The sequence below is a fragment of the Epinephelus lanceolatus genome, chromosome 2 (assembly GCF_041903045.1).
Source record: "Epinephelus lanceolatus isolate andai-2023 chromosome 2, ASM4190304v1, whole genome shotgun sequence".
Classification (NCBI taxonomy): Eukaryota; Metazoa; Chordata; class Actinopteri; order Perciformes; family Serranidae; genus Epinephelus; species Epinephelus lanceolatus.
The window spans coordinates 8,009,503-8,033,683 of NC_135735.1; the positions used below are offsets into that span (position 1 = coordinate 8,009,503).

The following is a 24,181-nucleotide window of genomic DNA, read 5'->3' on the forward strand; positions in this document are numbered from 1 at the left end:
ATGTGCTATAATGACCCACAACTTTTCCTTTGGGAGAAACGAGCTACAGCCTCAGAAACAATTCAAAAACACACAAACCCCTGAAGGAAATGCAACAGAAAAATGGAAACACAACAGAGGTTGTCTTTTAAAGGGGGAGTGCTAAGTAGAACAGCTTGATTTTGCACTTCTGGAGAGAAAGAAAGCAGACGAGAGTTTGCTTTTGAAGGAGAAGAAAAGTGTAGTAAAGAGTCCACATAAAAAGGTACATATCTTTTTACATTTGACCTTAGTCTTTGACAATATTAGAAAAGAGCAACGGATTTACATATCCCCCTCTACAGGCCTGCAGAGCTTTGATTGTGATGTATTTTTCTGTTGCATTTGTTTCTGGGGTTTGTGTTCTCTGACTTTATATTGTTCCTATATTTTATCATTTTCTGTTTTCGTGTTTGTTTTTGGAATTTTTACGTTACTTTTTGAATTGGCATTGTTTCTGAGACTGCAGCACATGAAGTTACCTTTGGTTCAGGAGCAGGGCCACGTGTCAACCACACCTCTGATTACCTGCCAAGCCTACTCATACCTGGTCAATCCATCTTGCTGTGTTTGTCTCAGACTTCTCAACCCACCCTCCCTTTCCCTTTCCTTCATCCATCATCCTCCCTACCTCTACCGACATTCCTTCATCCTGTCTTCCCATCTTCCTTCATCTTTTCTTAATCTGGTGCATACGTCTCCCATGTCTCATTCTAGGTACCATCATCAGCTCAGATAGCCTGACACGGAGCCCTCAAACTGTGTCTCCCTCTGCCCAATCTCCAGTACATCCTCCCAGATCAACCTAACAGAAGACATCCCTCCTCCAACCTCCACCCTCACTTACATCAATTCACCAGTCCTCAACAACTAACACCTCCTGAATTACACTTAAACATTTAAACGAAATATTGTTGTGGCGTTGGGCTCTAGAGTCCCAGCGCAGAGCTAGTTTCGAGCAGCGCAACCCGAGGCGCGCTCAGTTTGGTAGTTTGGCAGACTGAGGTGCGCTGAGATGGGTGTGGCGGCGCAGCCGGGGGAGGTGTCGACAGATCCAGCTTGGCGCAGTGACAGTTTCGTGCCAAAAGGCTTCGCCAAAGGTGCGCTAAAAGCTCGCCAGCTGAAACCAGGTCTACTGTCAGCGCAGGCGGAGCGCAGCCGATGTAAGCCGAAGTTTGGCTGACCGGCGGACAGTGCGTACACGTCACCAAAACCTCACAGGCAGGTTTCCAGAATATCAGGCACATTAACAATGCAATAAATACCCAAAAAACCACTATTCAATGCAACTATCTGCAATCAGCACATAAATGTATCTCTGTATCGACTGTCCCGTCACATCTGATGTCAGATCAAAGGGGATTGGCACTGTTTGGCACATTTGGCACACGTAATGGAAACCAAACCTGATTTGATTAGCACAGCTGCAAACTAATGAGTTCACATCCCTCTCAGCCAACCACAAACAGCCACAGCATCAGATAGGGAGTATATATTCAGCATCTGTCATCTTAGAAAAGTCAAAAGAAAAGAAACAGAGTGAGACTGCGAGAGAGAAAGAGAGAGAGCGCGCACGAGAGAAACGCAACATTGATTTACAATTGTGGTGACCTCCTCCCAGGCTACCTTTGCATCATCAGCCCGTGGAGGTCTGCTCGCAGTTCTGTATATTCAGACACTGCGAGCTTGGACCTCCCGGACCAAAACATCAGTTTCCTCCTGGGAGAAGTTTGGCCGTCTGACGCTGCTGCTCTCTTCTGCCATGGCGAAGTGAGTAAACTCTCATTACGCCTTCGCGTGGCGCACTTAAGGGTGAGGAGAGGGGCTCATTTGATTGGTGTGATGTGTGTAAAACCCACTCCACGCCTTCTCTCCTCCCTCTTTCCGACTTGCGCAGGTAGGAGGGACGGAGGTGGGAAAGAGGAGCAGCTGCGTCAGCGCACGCGGTGTGCCAAACTTGCAAAATCCGCCTGGCCACACCCAGTTGGCAACCCGGTCTGCAAAACTAGAGCCCATGGTCCTTGCTAGTTTATTTCCTCTTAATGGAATTGTTTTGTGCCATTGTGGCATGTTTGCCCTTGTTGGCCACCGTACTGTCCTTCCCCAAACTGCTGCTGCAAAGTTAGAAGTACATTATTATCTCAAACGACATCATATGCTCTAGTGTTCAATTTTCCTTCACCAGCCGCTAAACCAGGATTACACAAGATGCCCACATACTTTAGACTATATTGTTTCCTCCTTCACATACACTGTCTCTTACCTTACAGCAGAGGTGGCAAAGACTTGACCTTTGGAGCCCACTGATAGCACAACTATTGAGGCAACAACTACAATCAGATCTGTATTGATAGAGAAAGAGAGGCTTTAAGTATAAATATGGCACAAGAACATGTTCAGTATGAGGATGTGCAGCTTAACAGGAGAAAGCAATGTCCTCCATATGAGGTTTGGGAAAGCCAAAGAAGAAAGTGCACTATTAAGAAATTATCACTGGTTTCCATTACAAAATGATTGTATAAATCGATTGAGGTGAGACAGGTTACAAATAATATTAACGTTAATATGCATTGCTGCATATTTAAAAAATCACCTGGAGGTGCCAATTTTGAGAATAAAAACCTGAAGGCAGAAAAAGCATTTGAAACTGACAGTTTTAATTTCATGCTGAATTTGTCTGCGATATCTCATTCTGGGATGAAGCTCAGGATATATTACAGATATTGTTTAAATGCTGTGTGTGGGTGGCAAGTGATATGTCTGTTTGTGTGCATGTGTAGAGATACGCGTGTGTATGGGGGTTGTGTTCCCACCTATAATAGATATTGGCTTCCTGGCAAAGCGTAGTCGGCCACAGATGCCAACATATTTACTGCGGCAGCCTGCTGACCAGAGGCGGACAAAATATTCCACACCGAAGAACACCACAAGGACGATCTCCTGTCAGAGAAATGAGGAAAACGGAGCAGACAAATGAGGGAGAAGGACATGTGGGGAAAAAAACATAACATCAGATGCTGCAGGTGATTCAGTGCAACAACACCTGAACAGCAGCTCACACAGAAAAGTATGCTTTAAAACAGATACTGTTAAATTATAGATGTGATGGGTTGCACAACTATTCTAACAACTTCCTCTTTTTTTTGTTAAGTGCAGCTTCTCACACAAACCTGTCACGGTAATTCATTAAGGATTATTGATTCTCAATCAGCAGCCGCACCATTCGTCACTGTGTAATTTGTACCACACCATTGATTCATTCTTTATTACAGCTGCTAAACCTGAGAGATGGAAAAAACTGATTCTGTAACCTTAACAAATAGTTTCGTAGTATTAATTTTTGTTAATTTCATTGTCTTAAAGGGAAAAAGTCTGAGTAAAGCAAAAGTCAAAGAACAATCTGCTGCACGGCAACGGACTTTTGTTAGCAAGTACCACAAAGCACACACCGTCAGCAGAAGAACAAGATAACCACTGCCAAGCGTCAGACTCTGGTTAGGAGCTAACCAAGTAGCACAAAGCACACCCATTCCCTAAAACGAACAACAAGCCGCTGTGCAGAGAAAGCCTCTCATCTAGCAAAGAACAGCCACGATGAGCAGCGCTAAAATCAACCTGCGTAGTTGTCCCTCCATTGTGACATTAGAAAGTGTCACATTTATCTTGCAAGTGTACTCTTCTTCAACGTTTGCTTTACTTCCTGGATTTTTCCCACATGGAAATTCTCACCAATCAAGAGCAGCTTTCTCACACAAGGCATTTGATCTGGTCCTCTTGTAAATGCTGCCGTGAGAACATGAACCAACTCTAGGCAGTTATACAACTTTGTAACAAAATGAGTCCCTGATTCAGACCAAAGCAAGACAACTCTAGGTCTGAAAGCAGCCTTATAGTAGGGGAGTTATGATAAGGATGGCTCCAGTCCTGCTTGGGCTGTCTTTCCCTTCAAGGAGGGAGGGAGGGAAGTGTTTATAAGATTTTACTTTATCCCGACATTAAAAATATTAGGAAATGCACTAATTTGCTCTCCCACTAAGAATTAGACAACATACACACCACTTTCATATCTGTAGACAGGGGAACACAATTAGCCTGGCTCCATCCAACAGCAGCAAAATCTGCCTACCAGCATCTCTAAAGCTCACTAATTTAGTCATATCTCATTTGTTTAATCCGTACAAAACCTGTAATGTAAAAAAAAAAACACGGCACGCTGTGGTGGTTTAACAATGTGTTTTGTGCCAGACTATTTCAAGGCCTGGCGCCATAACTTCCTGGAGTCTCTGCTCATTGTCTGGCAACCTCACAGTGACGACAGGGAATAATCGCACGCATAACCCCCATGAAAGCATGTCATTTTTACACTTCAGGTTTTGTATGGATTGTCAGTTAGTGATTTTTAGAGGTGCTGGTGGGCTGATTTTGTCCCCTTTAGGCAGAGCCATGCAAGGAGTTTCCTTTTTCAGTTTTTATGCTAAGCTAAGCTACCCATCTGCTGCCAGCATACATATTTCCAGTCACATCTGGATTACTTTGTCCCTTTTCTTCTCTTTCTTATTCTCCTTATTATTTCTTAATTCGCATGACATTAACTGAAACAAGTCACAACAGCATGTGTCTAACATGAGGCCCACACAATTAAAGCATCTCAATTAAAGCTGCTCCATTTCAATTCCTCACAAGTTTCCTCCTCTGCTCCTGGAGGACAAATGGATTACAAAAAAATCAATTACAGCACACAATTACAACAACACATGGAAATTAATGAACTGATGTGAATGGGAATGCAATTACCTCCACACGTCTCTTAATCACTGACAAGCATTCTGAAATGAAGCTGTCTGAGAGTGAATCAATGCCCTTTCATAGATTTTTAATGGTGACACAAGTGAATGACGGGAGGGAACAAACTGGGGGATTCGGGCAGAGGATGTGTTTTCGTGTTGTACAGCAGGAGACGTTTTCAGCTCTGAATCACTGGAGGTGTTTTTCCTTCACAAGAGCCAAAGATTAAAACGTCAGTGAATATAAAACAGCACGTCTTGTAAAACAAAAATTGGATTAATAATATGTTAAACTGTGTTCTTGGAAGCGAGTATGTAAAATGTTGTATTTCTTAATTTATTCACTGAGGATTTCTACTTCAAGGTTGAAAAACAAATGGTCTATCCAAAAAGCAACACATTTGCAAGCAGGATGGGAGAGAAAGAGGGCATAGAGGAGAATCAAACAGTTGTTTTTAGTTGAGCTGGACACTTTGCTCTGACTTTGGTGTCCACTTACTCTGACTGTATAACACAAATTTTCACAGTTGTCACCAGACTGTGGATGTCGCCTTAAAATTTGTGACGATTCATTTTTGACCTTGAAACAAGACTGTTAAAAGTCCAGAAAGTGAAACTTTAGTTTACAGTGTTGTCAACTGCTGTTTCCACAATCAAGGGTGATCCGTCGAGCTCATCTTTTAAGCCAACGTGGAAGAGAAATCTTTAAAGTGCTCAGAGTAATGAAGCTCAGCACAAGTTCAATCAGAAGGACTTTCTTTATGCTATATCCATTTACAATTCTCTCTCAGTCTCACTTCCACCACTTCCATCAATCAGCTGACTATTGGTGCTCCCTCCTCTGGTAAGCCAATCAAACTTTCCCACAATCTCCTTCAGCCATCCATGCTGCTGCTGCCAATCGTCAAATCTGTTCTCCTCTCTGCTCCTGTCAGCTGTCATTTAAGGCAGAATTGTTGCGTCCTCCTCCACCCCATTCACCTCCAGTCACCTTATCCAGAGCCCCGGACAAGCTTATGGAAAAACTCATTCCTCGTCAGATTAGGGGGTAGTTCCCTTATCTACTACGTCTTTAACAGCGTCCTGGAATAGATGACATCACGATGGGGTCTAATCGCCAAAGACTCTTCATATTTCTCATACGTATGTGCACATGTAAATAAATATTCTCTCCTGATCGATATTAAAACTTTAAAGGGGACCTATTATGGTCATTTCCAGGCTCATACTTGTATTTTGGGTTTCTATTAGAACAAGTTTACATGCTTTAATGTTCAAAACACACTTAATTTTCCTCATATTGTCTGCATGAATATACTTATATTCACCCCGTGTCTGAGATGCTTTGTTTTAACTCTGATTGGTTTCAGCATTTCAAGGTCTTCCACATCTGCACTCTCGGTGTCTCTGGACCATAGTTGCAGCCGAGGGAATGGCTTTAACTGAGTATAGCCCCAATCTCTACAGTGAAAAATCGCATACAAAAGCTTTTACGCCAAAATCTGCCAAATCTGACATGTTCAAGTTGGAATATGAACCAAAATTGAGGAGGAATAAACAGTACTGGCAACAAAGATACATTTCCCAAGCTCTTAGCATGTACATGTAGCAGTGTACTTGCAACCAGAGAATCACTGCATATTACAGTGGCATTTTCTACTGTGAGAAATCCCCTATAAAAGTTAGGAAAACCACAATCTTAACAACCAGACATGTTCAACAGGAATTATCCAAAATCAAGGAGACATTTTTAAAAAAAGATTACAAGTTTCCCTGATGTTAGCATGTGGCTACATGTAGCAGTGTGTGCTATATAATGTAAACACTTGTAGCAGCATGCCTGGAGTACATGACCCAACATGTTCTCATCCCAACTCATCAAATATCACCGTTTCGTCAGTGGACTTTCACCTCTAACGCGTTAGGTATCCTCTGAGTCTGTTGTTGACGCGCCGAGATCTTGTGTCAATTCACACTTGTTACATGCTTGTGTCTTTTCAAAACACACTTTATTTTTCACAGGAAATGTACGATTTCTGCTTGTTAGATGCATACAGTCTTTTTCAAAACAAACATACAACGTCAGTAAAAGCCCGTGTTTTTATGTTTATTTTCTTGTGCGACAAATGCAGGTGGTTAGGTTTCGGAAAAAAAAAACACCATGGTGTGGCTCAACATTCAGCGAACAGCGGTCTCCAACATGAAAGTCCGGGGTTTGTTGAACCCACCCCTCCGGCCCACTCTTGGGACTTCCCAGCCCCTCACACGACATTGTTACATGCAGCATTTCAAGCTGATGCCCTCCAGCAGCGATATACACTGATGCACTCTCTCATGGCAGTATAACATGCTGCTGGGCGGCATCAGTTTATAACGACGTGTGGCGGTATATCATACTGCCGCAAAAGGTGCCATTTTGCATCACCAGGCAGCGGTATTGGATGAGTTCAGAATGAGAACGGTCTGGATGACCATATAAAGACATTAGCCTGTCTTGAAAGTAGAAAATAACACTGGGAACAGAGTCTAGAACGGTCTGACAGACGTTTTTACTCAAACTTTGGCCTTGATTAATATAAGCATTCGACAGTGTCACATCACATATATAACAGGAAATAAGAAAAAGCACAATAGGTCCCCTTTAAACAGCTAAAGCATGACTTGAGAAAATTCCATCTGCTAATGAAGAGCGCGCCATTATGGGTCCACTCAGTTCTGAGGAAACGAGACCCGATTTGGAACCGAAGTGAGACCAGGTCCCAGTGTACTCTTCTACACAGGTCAGATAGGGTCTTGCTCTTGTGCCTAATGCCTGAGTAGATTTAAATGGGCCGAGCTCAGTTTGACCAGATGATATGTGATAATTACTGCAGGATAAAATATTTTAGGGAAATGAGTAGCCTGTTTAAAAGATGTCTATTACAAAATTCCCATTTTTTTGGACTTTGACAAACAGATATTAGGGTTACAAGATTATTATTCATCACCTGCTTAGCTTCACAATGTTTTATTGTCGGTGCAGGAGGTGAAAACAGGACTTTGGATGATTTCTATAAATTAGTCTTTGAAGCATAAAAACCCATTACTTTAGGAAGTTGTTTCTGTGCCTTTAGATTTGTTCTTTGGACGTTATTATAATGCTGCTCTTCATTGTGGCTTCTTGTTAATTGATATTGCATCATGCTGCTGCAGGTGTTCTCTGTCTATTAGGCTCTGCTCTCATTAACAGTTTCCAGCTATGTCACACCTGGTTAGAAATTTACAAGTTAATTATAAATCATCGTGTGTTTCAGAACAAAGACCAATCCTCGTTATTATCCATATACCTGTGCCTAACAGCTTTCTCTCAGCTCTCACATCCCTCACCCCTCAAATCCCCCCTTCTCTGCTTCCTCGCCTCCTTCTGTCTCATTACAGGAGCCACAAGGGGGACAATAAAACTAGGATACCTCTTCTAGTCATTGCCTCCACACTGAGTCTCACTCCCTGAGTTCTGCTTCACAACATCTTTCGACCTAAACCCATCATCAATCCTCATTCAACCCCCGGCTCTGCCCGACCCTTATTTCATCTCACTCTCCAATTTTGACCCTCATCATCCCTCTGTCCTCAACCTTTACTCATCTTCCCGTCCCAGTGAAGCAATTTGCATTCATAAGCGACTTAAAACTGTAAATAAAACACGTTGCCAGGCTTTGTTTGCACAATGAAATAAAATGTAGCAATACTTTTTTTGGGAAGTTTACTCATTTTTGGATCCTCAAAAAAAGACCAAACAAACAAGGCCTTTTGGGAATGCGCAGCCTTTGGGCAAACTGCCAAGCATCTGGCCAAACACACTACTACAAACACTGTCAGCCAGCGCTGCATCTCCAAGTAAAGAACACAGTGGTCTCTCTTAACCTTGAGTGTGCAGGAAGAAAGAGACAAGACAAAGAGGACGCTTCTGTGGTGGGGGAGGAGAGAATGAAAGAGTGGCAGGGTCAGAGCAAATCTCTAAACTAGAAAGCACAAAGTACACAACCGTCCCTTTGGGAGGGAGGACGGAAAAGATGAATGTTTGAGATTTTGGTAGGTTTAGTAGCATGGCAAATATTAATTATTCATTATCTGTGTAGAAGAGAAGAATAAGAAGATTAAATATCTCCAGGGTGAACTTAGGACAAACATTTATGTATATTTCATGATATTGTGGTATTTATTAACAAATTTCACACTTTTCTTCATAATTACAGGTCTGATTCACACACAGGAGCCTGAATCTCTACGAATTCAACGATGAACCTGTAGGATTTGAGAGTGTGATGTGCAGGCTCGTGAAACACCATGACCATTTCATCCCATTATCCTCAGGCCAAGGTGAACTTGTCACATGTGGCACGCTCCAGGCCTCCTCAAAGAAAATCCTAAAGTCCTTTTTATCCTTTCTTGGGGTTTTCTTTTGTCTGAGCTTGAGTGACTCACCCATCACCCAAACAGTTCCTGCGCTCAGCAGCTGGTGTCTCAGGGTTAAGTTTATCCCATTTGCTACTGACTTTAGAGGAGGAGCCTTCGCCCTCCAGCCTTTAACGGACGCCTTGAAATTGTTTGTAGGAAAGAAAGCCAACTAAAGTGACCCTTAATTGTTTTGTTTCTTTGTGAGATGGTGGTTAGGTCAATCAACCCATGAAATTGCTTTTCAAACAACAGAAGCTGAGGGATGATATTTGTTGTTTTAGTAACATCTTCACAATCACAGTGTTGACTGTTGCAGCTTCATCTTTGAAAATACACAACCAGTCAAAAAACTGTGATAGAAATTAATCTCTTCTCATCTCTTCTAAACAATGTTAGAACTTAATGATGACTCAACGTCTATTCAGTGCACAGTATGTCATTTTACTTTTGTTTCTTTATAATGCAATCAAATAGAAAAGGGTCAAGAGCACAATTTCTAACTCAGAAACTATTGATGCTGCAATCAAAAATAGATTTGAGAGCAGAACTATCGATGTTGCAATCAAAGAATAGACTCAAGAGCAAAACTATCAATGCTGCAATCAAAAAAATAGATTTGAGTGCACAACTATTGACACTGCAATCAAAAAATGGTGAGCCTTTATAGTGCAAGTGAAATAAACTTGTGACTAAAAATGTACTCATGTCAATTTTGCTTGCAATTCCCAAAGGTATTTTGGCCATCCATGAGTTTTGTTTGCAAATCTAAAAGGGTGTTTTTGCACATCTAAAAGGTTTGTTTTCAAATCCAAAAGTTTTGCTTGCTGTTGAACTGAATCTTGTGGTACCCAGGCTACTATGAAAGAGTCTTGATCGGAGTGGTGGCTTGGCAACATCCACTGTTGTAAACAAGAGATGTTGTTTCAAAGTCCATGGACGGAACGAGAGAGGAGACGGCAGAAAATCAATACATGTTTACACATAACTTCCTGTGCATGTAGATTGCTTTTGTTTAACAATCTGCGATATTCATTCATTCATTGTCCGTGACCGTTTATCCTGTTAGGGGTCACAGGGAAGCTGGAGCCTATCCCAGCTGACATTGGGAGAGAGGCAGGGTTCACCCTGGACAGGTCACCAGACTATCACAGGGCTGACACATAGAGACAGACAACCATTCACACTCACATTCACACCTACAGACAATGGGCTCAAATTAGGAACCCTCTTGCCTCTTGCTACTTCGTTTGGTTAGTTTGTTTCTGCTATTGTGTGACTTTGTTGAATACAAACTAACTCTTTGAAACACATAGTCACACAATAACAATAATACTGATGTAACATTAACATTACCGTATGCGTTAGCTTGATGTCTGGCATGAGCCTCTTGTCATAGTAGCACACTGTATTAAAATGGATCAATATAGAAATGCATCAATAACTTGGTCCCAGACTGCCAACATCCCCTCCATGTTGAGTTTCGGATGCTTCCACCAGGGCGGAGGTTTTGCCGTGATTTTGATCCATGATTTACCCCTGTCAGTGTGTGACACTGGATACTGTGTGTTACATATTGTACAGTGGCGGCTGCTGGTCTTTCAAACAGGGGACGCTCACTTTGAGTTTACATCATAAAATTTGTCATATTGTAGCGAGGCAGTAACTTATAAAAGGAACATTTAATTGAAGCTGTTTTTCAACTACACTCATGCCATAGAACCACAGCAACACACACCTCCAAGATTTTCAGATGGGTTTAAACACCTGAACTGTGTACAAACGGTGAAAATGAGCTATATGGCTTATGGAAATAAGGAACTCCGGGCAGCACTCTTTTAGACAGTTCCTCCAATCATCATGCAGACACCGAGCGTCCTCTCCCGCCTACCGCTCCATTAGGTCCCAGGAAAGCTGAACCTCCCTGGAAGTGACCATTTTGTGGCATTTATCCAATGAGCGTCTCGCTTTGCTGCATGAAACCAACCTGCTCAGTGCTGTCTCATAGGAATGCTTGAAGGCTCCGAGTCCACTGTGCTGACACGAGAATGTATGACAGGGAGGTCGCGTTTGAAAACTGGTGATAAACAGCTGGCATTTGAACCTCATAGTCGTGATTAATGACGAATCCTAGCGCATGTTTAATGCAGTGTAAATTCTTATTTTAATGTAAATTCAATAGTGCATATTTGACCATTTCTTCTATTAAATTTTAGGGGAAGTTCAGCCTCCCTTGTTGTCTCAGAGCAATCGCCCCTAGTATTGCACTGTCTGTTTTGTTGTACTCATGACCACTGTCCACTGCCCCTCGGTTTACCTTACCTTACCTCAACTGGATTACTGAGTCTCAAAATGGCATGCAATTATGAAAAAGGATGCTGTGTGGCAGAAAAAAATAGTGTATTACTGGTACTGAGTAAGATGCTGTGATATCTTATGATTTACAGTACCATATTATAGGTTGTTTCCCATGTTTGTCCAGTAGTTAGAGCATCTGAAGGGGTTAAAGGGGACATGACACCAACCAAATGAAATGCATACTTTGTGAATAAAATTATAGATTTCATCGGGCTTGAACATTGTTGTGCACATTTGGGATAATGTAAGCACACAACACAACAAAATATACGACATAGGTCCGGTCATTTTAGACATTTTAATGTGGAAAATGTTCCATATTGTGTAATCATCTTTAACGGCCTTGTTTTATGAACACTGTCATCATTTTTGATGTATTTAAATGAGTTGTTTGACGTGGAATGGGGACAAAACTATCAGAAGATCAGAATCAGGCCTGTTTGCATATACCAGCCAAAAAACAGACAAAGCAGAAGTGCTGAGCAGATGGTGAAAGTCAAAGGAAAGATCAGATCAGGAGACCGCGGAGGGAGAAAATGCCACAGGCTGTATCTACAATGTAAATAGTGCTGTTATAAGAAAACGTTTAGATAAGATGGGGATTTAGATTCTTTCTTTTCCCTTCTTAATCACCCTTCTCGTATCTGTCAGACACATGTGGTTCATGGACCACTGATCAGGATCATTAAAGACACACCATGGTGTTTTCTTGTAAACAAACATAGTGTTTTTGTTTGCATCCAATTTTTCTTGCCCAAAGACATTCTGCACATCCTTAAGGCCTAAAAAGATAAGTGGGATGCATGCCACCTTATAAAACATCTATGAAGCTGATTGTTTGATTTTTTTTTTTTGATGTTTTGAAACCTGCATTATTTACGGCGCTGGCTGCCTTCCTTTTCTCTTCTTATGGTATACTGGCACACTGATATCTTCCACGGGAGATTGCTACCACCGCTACCGCCTTAGAACACATACTGTGTGTGGAATTGCATAAAACTGAGGTTTAAACCTGTCATCATGACTTTCATTTGGTAGATATGAGCAGATTTGGCTCATTATGCAACACAACATGAGGCAGTTTAACATGCAGGAACACCAGTTGTTTTGTCCGTATAAGAGCTACACTAATCCATATAATCTTTATGGGAGTACAAGTCTTGGAGCTGGTGTTAAAGCAATTCTTCTCTTCTTCTTTTTCTTAGCTCTCCTTAGCTGTTGCTAGGATTACTTTCAGATTTCAGTCTTTCAGTCATTGATTGCTTCACTCTACATGACACTTCATGACTTGAGAGTTCACACTGCAGACTTATTGGATATTATTCTGGTCGTGCTGATATTTTAGGGAAAAACGAGATCCGGAGAGTTTAAGCAGGAGAAAGTTATCATATTAGTTGTGTCATTCCTTCCAACTTTATATAACCCTGATCCGCTGGAGTATAAACTGGCCCACAACAGATATGCGGGATGGATCTGCAGACTGCAGCTGTGAGAGAGCAGCATACAAATACGTCTCCTGAATGAACTAAGTTAACTTATTACCCTGTCAGTGGCTGAGGTAGTTAACCCTGTAAACCACCAACATGTTTTCAGCACCAACTCATTCATTTCACAAAGCCACTTTGTGGTCTGACCAGGGCTTCAAAGAGAAACTGGTATATTTCAATCTAGACCCTATTTTTCCACTTTTTTCTGTCTAAGTGACTAATGGGAACAGCAATTTCTGAAATTGGTCTGGTACTGAGCGAGAGTGCTGCAACGTAACCACTGGAGGTATGTGCGCACCGTCAATTTACATCAACTAAAAGTGTTTGTTTTTGCCAATGACGGGCTGAGATTGTTAATCTAAGTGTCTGACAACATTACGAAAAGGATCCCTACAGAGATTAAAGAATAAGATCCTAAAACAGTCCGAAATTGCTATCGCCAAACCGACCAGACTCCATTTGAATAAAACGTCATTTATCATAGGAAAACACACTTTATTTTAAGTTGACAGAAACCAAATATATATCGGAAAAAACATATTGGTGTGTCTTTCCTCTGTTCAAACAATCACCGACTCTGTTTTGGTTGAATCAACCTTTAATTCATCCAGTTAGATTTGAAACTATGCTCCCCCAATACACCCTAAAAATGCTGTTTATTTAAATGGAGTCTGGTGGGTTTGACGATGGCAAATTTAGAGACGTTTCTGGTTAAAGAAAAGAATCTCACTCTTCAACAAAAGGCTTTATTTTGTAGGGAATCTTTCCATATCAGTATCCATATGCATTTATCAATCCGAGCCTATTAGTGGCAGAAACAAGCATTTTCATACCCGTTTTCCCCTAAAAAACTGTGGCTCTTGAACCGGTTTCATTCAGGATTTTTGGAAACTTGGCATTATCTAGTGGCCCAACTCATGTTGCAACCAATTTTGACTGGAACCATTGTAAGGATGTGTCATTAAAAGAGGACGTTGCACAATACACAACAGAAATAAACAAGCTTTTCTTCTGTTAAAACAGATATTTGTTTTTATCTGAAAAACACAAGCATCAACCTGCTACTGATGAAAGCACTGCATGCTTTTTTTATCCCAACGATTTCTTACTTGACTTCTCCAGTGTTGCCTCCCTCGTCCTCTCTTTGCAATCTGGTGATATCCTGTCAAGTTTATGCTCATATGTGTGTGTCTACTTCCTGTTTTATTTTGAAATGTGTTCTCATTGTGTTCAGTGTTTCTTTTACTTCCTGAGTTTTCCTGCATTTGACTCTGGTTGGATTTATGGACTTTGCTTTTTGTGTGATTTCCCTGAATGGACTTTTCTGTTTTCGTTGACTGCCTTAACATGTTTGACCCCTGACCGTCTAAGTAAAGATTTGGAGTTGATAACTGTTCTTGTTTTGTGTTTTCCGCTGCAACTGAGTCCCAATTTTGTACTGGACCATCACAAATCTGTAGAATATGACATGGTTCAGGTTGAGAAAGACCTGCTAATTTTTTGTTCTAGCTGCAACTCATTTTTCAGAGTCTGACCTAATTTTTTTTGGTCCACATGCTTTGAAAAAACTAAGCACAGAAACGAGAACAGAACCAGTTCCATGTTGGTGAAAGAGGAGTGTCAGTGGCTGTACATTGACGGTGAAAACATGCTCAGAGTGGTTTCATTGCAGCCTTCTCCATCAATATTGGACCAATTTAAAAAAATGTTGTTCCCAGTGGTCACTTAGAAACAAAACATGAGAAAATAGGGCCCAGGTAAAAAAAAAAAAAAAAAAAAAAAAAAAACTAAAGTCCACATTCCCTACAGCATAATCTTGACTCATCTCACCCCAAACCCTGCTCTCAGCTCTGTGGGTTAAGATGGTAAAAATGGGATAAGAGTGCTTTCACACCTGCCCTTTTAATGTGCACCTCCTCCTGTACTGCCTTAATATACACATTCAGCACATCCAATGCATCAAAACATTGTTTTCTAGTTGGAGCCGCGCCTCGTTTTCAAACTGTATGGTTTGACTAAAATGAACAATGACAGCAATATAGTCCATGATGAGCAGCGCTAAAATCAACCTGCGTAGTTGTGCCTCCATTGTGACATTAGAAAGTGTCACATTTATCTTGCAAGTGTACTCTTCTTCAACGTTTGCTTTACTTCCTGGATTTTTCCCACATGGAGATTCTGACCGATCAAGAACAGCTTTCTTGCACAAGGCATTTGATCTGGTCCTCTTGTAAATGTTGCTGTGACAACACAGACCTACTTTAGTTAATTATACAACTTTGCAACAAAATTAGTCCCTGATTCAGACCAAAGCAAGAGAACAAGAGCATCCTAAAATCTTCTTGTGTGATCTGAAGTTGTTAGTTTAAAAACTCTCTTAGAGGAAGATCCAGTCTGACAAGGAGACAAATTAGAGACAAAACAATGTTTTAATCGTTAAACTCAAGTGTTACTTCCCAATTTAATTAAATTCAACACTCACCACCCAGAAGAGTGTTGTGTGAGCCAGGGCCTGGTACTGGTCGATGGTGGACAGAACGCTGAGGATGAGACAGGCCAGAACTATGAGAAACCTGCAGGGAATAAAGCAGTTATTACAAGTTTTATGTAATTCCTTTCTTCTTTGTATATAGTCTTACATAATCTAATTGGATATTGGTGTCCAACCAGCTCTTGTTTACTTAAAATCCTTCATTTTCATCAAATCAAAGCTTTACATAACTCGTCATCAGTCGAGTCGAGAAAGCACGAAACTCCTCGAATTACTTTCCACCTCATATTCATGTCAACATTTCACACTTTGATTTAAACAGCAAAACTTCAGTCAACTTTGGTGTCTGGTTCAAGTCTGAGCTTCTGAGCTTCTTAAAAAAAAAAAGTTTCAAGACAGCATAACATTACTTTATATTTTTGTCATGAAAAATGTCTGACTGGATTTGAGAAAACATTCAAGGACAGCCCTCTGGAGGAAATACTGTGAACCTTTTGAACTCCGCCATATGAATGCAAAGCGTATGATAAACTTGTCAAATAATGAGCGCACAGGTTTGTATGCACACACACACATACACACACACATACACACAGTATCAACAAACACTAAATTGCTCCTTAACATTCCCCTTATTCCCCCTCAAGGTCACAATTGTTTCAACTACAGCAACAGTAAGACGTCTGTAACTCCTCAACCTACTTATTATAAAGATATTTTATTTCTCTGAGACCGGGCTCCGAGCTGCGACACTGTATCAAACACATAACTCTCATAGCAGACACTTTTCAGAAATCTTTTTTTGGTTACTTGGATAAAAAAGCAGCTTATATAACACAAGCCTACACACATTGCAACACCAATTAAATTGTAGTGGTCAGTTTTTACAGCCGTTGATAAAAGTCACAAGAAGGGATCCTGTTTAATTTGATGGTAGTGGAGGAGGAAAGCAGGGCTGACTGCAATATAAGTGATGAGCCATTCTCAAACTCATTACCCTGTTCACACATGTTTCAGCCCTCTGAGCCTCAGTTCCTGTTTTCATTTTATTTTTTTTTTAATGCAGTATTGCCTCCGCTATCAGAGTTGAAGTTGGGGTTACGTTTCACCACATTTCATTATGTTTGTCTGTTAGCAGGATATCTTGGAAAATTAATAATGAATGCACATTAGACTTTGTGAAACACTTGGCATTGTGGCAAGGACAAACTGATTAACTTTTCATTTCCGTTGGCGAGAGATGTGGCGGTGAAACTCTAAACTGGATTCACATGACACCATCTGAGTTCATTTGTCAATCAGCTGACTGAACAAACTTCCATTATTGGCCCAGTCAAACACCATGGAGGCTCTGGACATTTGGCTTTCTGATTAGATATTGCACCGCCAGTATTTATTGCAAAACTTGGTACACTGACAGATGAGCAGTTCTAATGCCTGCTGAACAGAAATCAAGCTGACTGAATAAAATTTGACTGCTGTATTATGAAATAGGATGTACTTTTCATTCATATACTGTAAATAGCATACTGTATATGTATGTATACCTAGGAAAGGTTAAACTCTTTGCAAAAGAAAACTCAAAGATCCCAAAATAACACGATGTGACATTATTTATTCTACATGTGAGGCAAAGATCAACAAGAAAACTTATTACTGTCTGGCTGTTGTTTGCCTCTGTGAACCACTCAAGTTACAGTTTACATCATAAACTGTAAAAATAATGGAAGGAATGGATCTTCAACCCTACAGCAAAGAACATCCACACAATTTCAAGGTGGACACCTAAGATTAGTGTCACCAATTCAGTATCTGTATCTGACCAAATGTTTCTTCTTCTGGTCCTGAGATGTGTTTTGAAAAACATTATGATGTCACAGTGAAGCTGACATTTGACCTTTTGGATGTAAAATGTCATCACTTTGTAATTTTATTCTATTGGACATTTATGTGAATTTTGTCAAAATTGGTGTATGAACTCTTGAGTTATGGCCAGAAAATGTTTTGTGAGGTCATAGTGACCTTGACCTTCGATAACCAAAATCTATCAGCTCATTGTAGAGTACAAGTGGATGTTTGTGCCAAATTTGAAGAAATTCCCTCAAGCCCTTCTTTAGATGTTACAACCAATGGCTGTCGATGGCCAGAGACAAAAACATCTGGACACAAGTGCCTGATGTGTGGGCTTGAATGCTCTACTTTTTTAGTAAGTAGGAGACAGAATACACCGATTCACAGTGACATTGTGCTGACAACAACAATCACTTTCAGGTAGACGACTGGCAACTGACTTGAATTGTGGAGATATGTCAAACTTATTTATTTCTGTTGTCATTGTCAGCTGGTGCCTGCTACACATGGTGGTCCGACCTTGTTTCTGCTTTGCTTATTATACTTCCACACCAACGATTTTCAGGTTGTCCATCCGTCCATCCGTATGTACGTACATCCCATTCTCATAACATGATAACTCAAGAATGCCTCAAGGGAATTTCTTCAAATTTGGCACAAATGTCCACTTGGACTCAAGGATGGACTGATGAGAATGTGGTGGTTGACAGTCAAAAGTCAAGGTCACTGTGACCTCACAAAACATGTTTTTGGCCATAACTCCAGAATTGTTTTGCTAATTATTACAAAATTTCACACAAATGTCTAACAGGATAAAATGATGACATTTTATATCCAAAAGGTCAAAGGTCAAATTCACTGACATCACAATGTTCTGCAAAAACATTTTTCTGGCCATTACTCAACATCATGACTCAGAAACAGAGGAGGAGACATTTGGTCAGATACTGAATTGGTGACACTCATCTTCGGTATCCACCTTTAAACTGTGCTGGCTGTATAGATCTGTAGAGGGCGTGTGTGAAGCATCTATGTTTTCATAGACATGGATGTAACTGTAAGTGCAACTTGACAGTTTCATGGAAGCATACAACCATGAGGCAAAATTCTAGTCTTATGTACAGTGCTGCTTTGCTAGCTACTATGACGGCCGCAGCAAAACGTATTTTAACCCCTCAAAAGTCCTACCTAAAAGAGCAATATCAGTTTAAGTGTAAGCTATATTTTGAATATTTTCTCCACTTTACCTTAAACACTAACCAATCATGGCACTTGTAAACCATAAACTCCTTCTGCAAAGGTAAAATTACAGTTTTTGTCAATTGAGTCTGGTGGCTTTGAGATAATAGCCTCAGTTCCCCGGTGGAAACAGCTGTTTTACAGCAAGGTAAAGCTGTGAAAATATTCTAAATATAGTGTTCAAGTGAAATGATATAGATTTTTGTAGGTGGGCACTTTTTTAGGTTGCTAAAAACTAACCAATTGAGGCAATATTTGCTCAGCACTGTTTGATTTGGTGAACATGACGCAGGGGTTTTCTACAGCATTATAGTAAACAAACTTTGGGATTCGGTCAACATAGGAAACAGGAAATGAGGACAAGGAGAGACCAAAAACCTTGCAGTCACAATGTGTAACTGGTGTAAGTGGTACTGGGGACTGAATGAAAACCAGTATGGGTCTGGCATATCTTGACTACACTGCACAGTGTTGGTGGAAGTATCTGCTCCACTGTCATCTGGTTGATATTGACTTAAGAAAACAGCCCAAAAGGACCAGTGTCTTGTTACTATATGAGTACACTTGATGGAAACTATGTGTAGAGGGAGTTATAGTTTCCAGCCAGTGTTTGCACCATGGAGGCTCTTATCACCACATGCTACAGCCTGAGTTTATTGAAGACTGGCCAGGAATCTGAACACCCCCTTCTAAGCTAACACACATACACACACAGACACGGGCTTGAACGTGCACGCCACACGTCAACACAGATAAAAGACCGAGGAGAGACCTGCTCAGGGAAGATGGACTGGTGTGTAACAAAGCTAACAAAGCAGCTGGTTCTGTCTGAGAGAAGAGAACACGTAGACAATACAACAAAGCAAAGTGAATTTGTGGCTCGATGTATGTGTCATCTGCAAAGTGACATCTACAGTCTATTAAGATCAGGGCACATTGGGCACAGACAAAAAATGCTCACGAGTTAGGACGCAGTGTAATTTATAAAATCTTATGTTCAAATGTGACAGACGCAGTTGAAAAGAGGATCAAAAGAAATACAAATGAACATCAAACTTTCCAAGCCAAACACTCTGGTATGCTAATGGGTGTAATTTGTCAGCGGAGCTCTGCTTAAATTGTTTCAGAGCATTTGAAATGCCAGTAAATATACACGCTCAGCATGCTGAGCATACACGAGTGCTTCACTTTGAATTCATCTGAGACGATCTGACTCGTCAGTCCTTCTCTACTAACTGCACCATCATATTTCACTTCCTTTACCTCCAGTGGGCTCAGTGTAGCAAACAGACAAAGCAATACATTGGCTCAGCTACATAGGCACCACTGAACTCTAAACAAAAGCTCAAAGCATTGCTCCTATCTATTATTGATGGACAGATTCACTTGCAGTCTGCTGTGCAGTGAGTGTAGAGACAAAGCAGGGGACAGGATAAGAGTTAGTAGTGACGCTGCTGACCATGTCACTAGCTGTTACCATCAAATATCCTGTCGGGAACAACAATCATTTGTTATTTTTATCGCTGTGCTCTAGAATGATAAAAGAAAGAACATAAATAAAGCAGAAGTATGCACCACAAAACTGAGATTTAGATGATTACACTGTGAGAGGAGATGTGTATTAAAGTGGAGCTTTAAAGGTCCAGTGTGTAGGATTTAGAGGGGTGTATTGGCAAAAATGGAATTTAAAATAATAAGTATTTTTTCGTTGGTGCATAATCACCTCAAAATAAGACTTGCTGTGTTTTCGTTATCGAGATTGCCATGTTGCATAGCAATGTTTCTACTGTAGCCCAGAACAGACGAACCAAAAGCTGGCTCTAGATAGGGCCACATGCATTTTTGGCTGTGCCACCATAGTAAGCGACCCCTCCACGACAAGAGCATCAGAAAACAATTATCTTTTACAGTGACACTGCTTTATTCAGTGTTTTTACTAGTTTAAATATCACCAGGTCAGTTTTTGAGAAGAATGAGACCTCTGCGGATAGTTTGGCTCCCGATAAAAACTCCTCCCTGAATGTCTGGATAACTAATAAAGGATAACTTCGGTATTTTTCAACCTGGGCCCTATTTCCCCATGTGTATGTGTGCGTATGATTCATAGGTACAACTCGTTTTAAAATTGGTTCAGTATTGAGGGAGGCGGATGCAGCCGGCAGCCGCGAAACGAGCTAAAACAGTAACGGGCACATTAAAAGTGCTTTTTTTCGCCACTGACCGGTTCAGATCGTCAGTGCTATCTCTGTAGATAGCATACTAAGTGTTTCCCTTACCTCTGGGCTGTGACGTCATCTCGCGAGAGCTTTGCTTGTTGCCGGAAGAAAACAGAGGAGCCATGCAGAGCGCCGCTCAGAGTGGTGCTGGTTGTCCCGGAGTACAGTTGAGAGTTTTACTGCATCGATTGAAAGTAATGGTTCGTGTTTGTGCTTATCCGAATTGCAAGAACAGGATGTCGCGCAACACCCCGTACAGCTTTCATAGGCTGCCTTTGTCGGACGGCGAGATGCTGAAATTGTGGCTAGTTGTGCTACAAATGGATGCTAACACTCCTGTCCAGACACTGCACCTTGCAGACCATCAGGTCTGCAGTGCTCACTTCTCCCAAGATGACTACTGCCAGCCGAAGAAGAGAAGACATCCAATCCCGGAACACCTCTTCCTCAAGAAAACGGCTGCCCACGAGTAGAGAGAGCTACAGACATAGTGGAGCAAAGCTCTCGCGAGATGACGTCACAGCCCAGAGGTAAGGGAAACGCTTAGTATGCTATCTACAGAGATAGCACTGGCGATCTGAACCGGTCAGTGGCGAAAAAAAGCACTTTTAATGCGCAAACTTATACGGGATGCATTTGCCCCCGTTACGGTTTTAGCTCGTTTCGCGGCTCCCGGTTGCATCCGCCTCCCTCAATACTGAACCAATTTAAAAACAAGTTGTACCTATGAATCATACGCACACAGACACATGGGGAAATAGGGCCCAGGTTGAAAAATACCAAAGTTATCCTTTAAGTTCATTCATCTTCTAACTGCTTCATCCTCTTGAGGGTCGCGGGGGGACTGGAGCCTATCCCAGCTGACATCGGGCGAGAGGCAGGGTACTCTCTGGACAGGTCGCCAGACTATCACAGGGCTGACACATAGAGACAGACAACCATTCACGCTCACATTCACACCTACGGACAATTTAGAGTCACCAATTAACCTAGTCCCCAATCTGCATGTCTTTGGACTGTGGGAGGAAGCCGGAGTGCCCGGCTCCCACGCCCGGGATCGAACCGGCAACCCTCTTGCTGTGAGGCGAGAGCGCTAACCACCACACCACCGTGCCGCCCATCCTTTAAGTTATCATAGAAAAAAGGTGAGCACACATTGGCAGGTGCTGGGCTTGTGGCCCATCTGTGACCAGCCAAATAGGGTCGGAGAAACACTGGCCCTTTTACACAGAGATTGCGCTGTAGGACCGCTAAGAAGTCCCTCCTGTATGCCGCCTTTGCATTTTGACACAAGACCAAACAACGGCAGCATCATGCAGCTCCGGTGTGTGATTTTAGACAGCGTGCCAACATCGTGGAATCTAAGAGGCGTGGCGGGCATGAGATGTATTGCAACAGTGTCAGCCTAGTGTGACATATAACATACACATCGGCAGCGTTTTATGAACAATAACTATGGCATTATCATGGCAATAGTAATCATTTACCAGCCCTCTTATATGATGGCTGTCTCTTCCTCTGCTCAGAGGCAAAGGAGCTCCTGGACCTCATTGTTTTCTCAATTTGTGGAGCTGTGGCTGCACAGTGGTGCAGTGGTTAGCATTGTTGCCTCAATGCAAGAGGGTGGTTCAAACCCAGGGTGGAGGAGCCCCTGGGTATGAAGTTTGCATGTTCTCCCCGTGTCAGCATAGGTTTTCTCCGGGTACTCCAGCTTCCTCCCACAGTCCAAAGACATGCAGGTTAACTGGTAACTCTAAATTGTCCGTAGGTGTGAATGTGAGTGTGAATGGTTGTCTGTCTCTATGTGTCAGCCCTGTGATAGTCTGGTGACCTGTCTAGGGTGAACCCTGCATCTCACCCACTGTCAGTTAGGACAGGCTCCAGCACCCCCGTGACACCAACAGGATGAGTGGTTACAGAAAAAAATGAATGTTAGCTGCTGCTAGCTGCTTTTTAAATCTTTCAGCAGTGGGTCACACACCTAACATTTGTCAAAAAATTTGTTGTCAAAATATCACACCCATCCCATCCTGCCGTCTGTTCCTTTCACACTAACGTTGATTCAGAGCTGTAACTACCTACACAGAATGGCAAGGTGGCAATTCCCACCTTGAAGAGGCAGTGTACAAGGGGCTACTGATTTGTACCATGAAGCTGCTTTATTCAGTGTTTTTAATGTGTTAATATGTTTAATACCGCTCCCAGTGAATTCTCCTGAACAATGAACGCTGAAGGATATCTAAGCGAGGGAAGTCTCAGCTGGTTTAATCTGCAGTCCTCACCACCATATGCCACTAAATCTCCCTAAATCTTACACACTGGACCTTTAAAGCCTTGTGTGTCATTTGCACAGAAGCCTTTGTCAGGCAAGTAAAGGGTTTGGCTAGTATGGGGTTAATAGCTCGGAGATATAAGGTAGTCACCAGTGACCTTGTCTGTGTGCTCCATTAAGAATCTGAGCTCCTGTGTTTTGTAAAAGGAGAAGAAAAGATAAAAGCAGGGAAGCCTTTTCCCCAGCTACTAAAATATTGGATGGAATACAAACAGCTCAATTCAAAAACGTTCCTCAGATTGAAAGGAATAACAATGCATGAACCCTCAGCTTAGTTTGTTAAGTCATTAAAAACTGTGTCAGAATTGACTTCCTCTAGCTTGATACTGTTTGACAGAATATCTGTTTCAGTTTAATGGAGTCTGAAAAACACTTTATGATTTGGCTCTTCTCTTAACTCTCCTGATCGACTCATCTACAACCGGCATGTGGGATGGATCCATGCTGTTCTAAACCAAAACACTGCATTTACTGTGAGACTGTAGCACACTGCAGACAGACACCCAGCGAGAGCATGGCATATAGTGTATTAATTGCATAAAGCTAAAAATATACCATGTTCCTTTCTAGAGATACACGCTGTTGCTTTCTTTTTACCTCAGTATAACAGAGCTGAGTCCCTGCAAGCATACTGTATCACCACACACACACAAACTGACAAACATATGTATGTGCAAACACTCGCACACACAAGGGGACCTCTGATAAGGACTCAGGTCACTCTGACGTTCGAGGTTCTGGGTCAGTGATAAGGCCATGCTTGTTCTTAACTGCTTTTCTTCCACTCGAAACACTTGCAAAACAAGGTACTGAACTGACCCCAGAAACCTGCTGGATGGTTAGACATCCTAACAACATGCTCGTACAACAAACACCTGCTTGTACTAAAGGAATGAGAGAGTTTTTGTCTATGATACACAATCAAATTACACTTACCTAATGGAATGTAACAAAACTGCAATGGCAACACT

At 41.6% G+C, this 24,181-nt stretch overlaps 1 protein-coding gene across 1 annotated transcript in view; it reads right to left on the bottom strand.

The window, feature by feature from the left end:
• Nucleotides 1-24,181, bottom strand: part of kcnq1.1 (potassium voltage-gated channel, KQT-like subfamily, member 1.1) — a 76,074-nt gene that overhangs the window by 46,858 nt on the left and 5,035 nt on the right. Inside the window, exons 2-4 of the mRNA XM_033618045.2 lie at nt 15,564-15,654; nt 2,832-2,958; nt 2,282-2,360 (exon numbers count right to left, since the gene is read on the bottom strand). Of these exons, the coding sequence (XP_033473936.2) occupies nt 2,282-2,360; nt 2,832-2,958; nt 15,564-15,654 (297 nt within the window). The remainder of the gene's footprint in view (nt 1-2,281; nt 2,361-2,831; nt 2,959-15,563; nt 15,655-24,181) is intronic.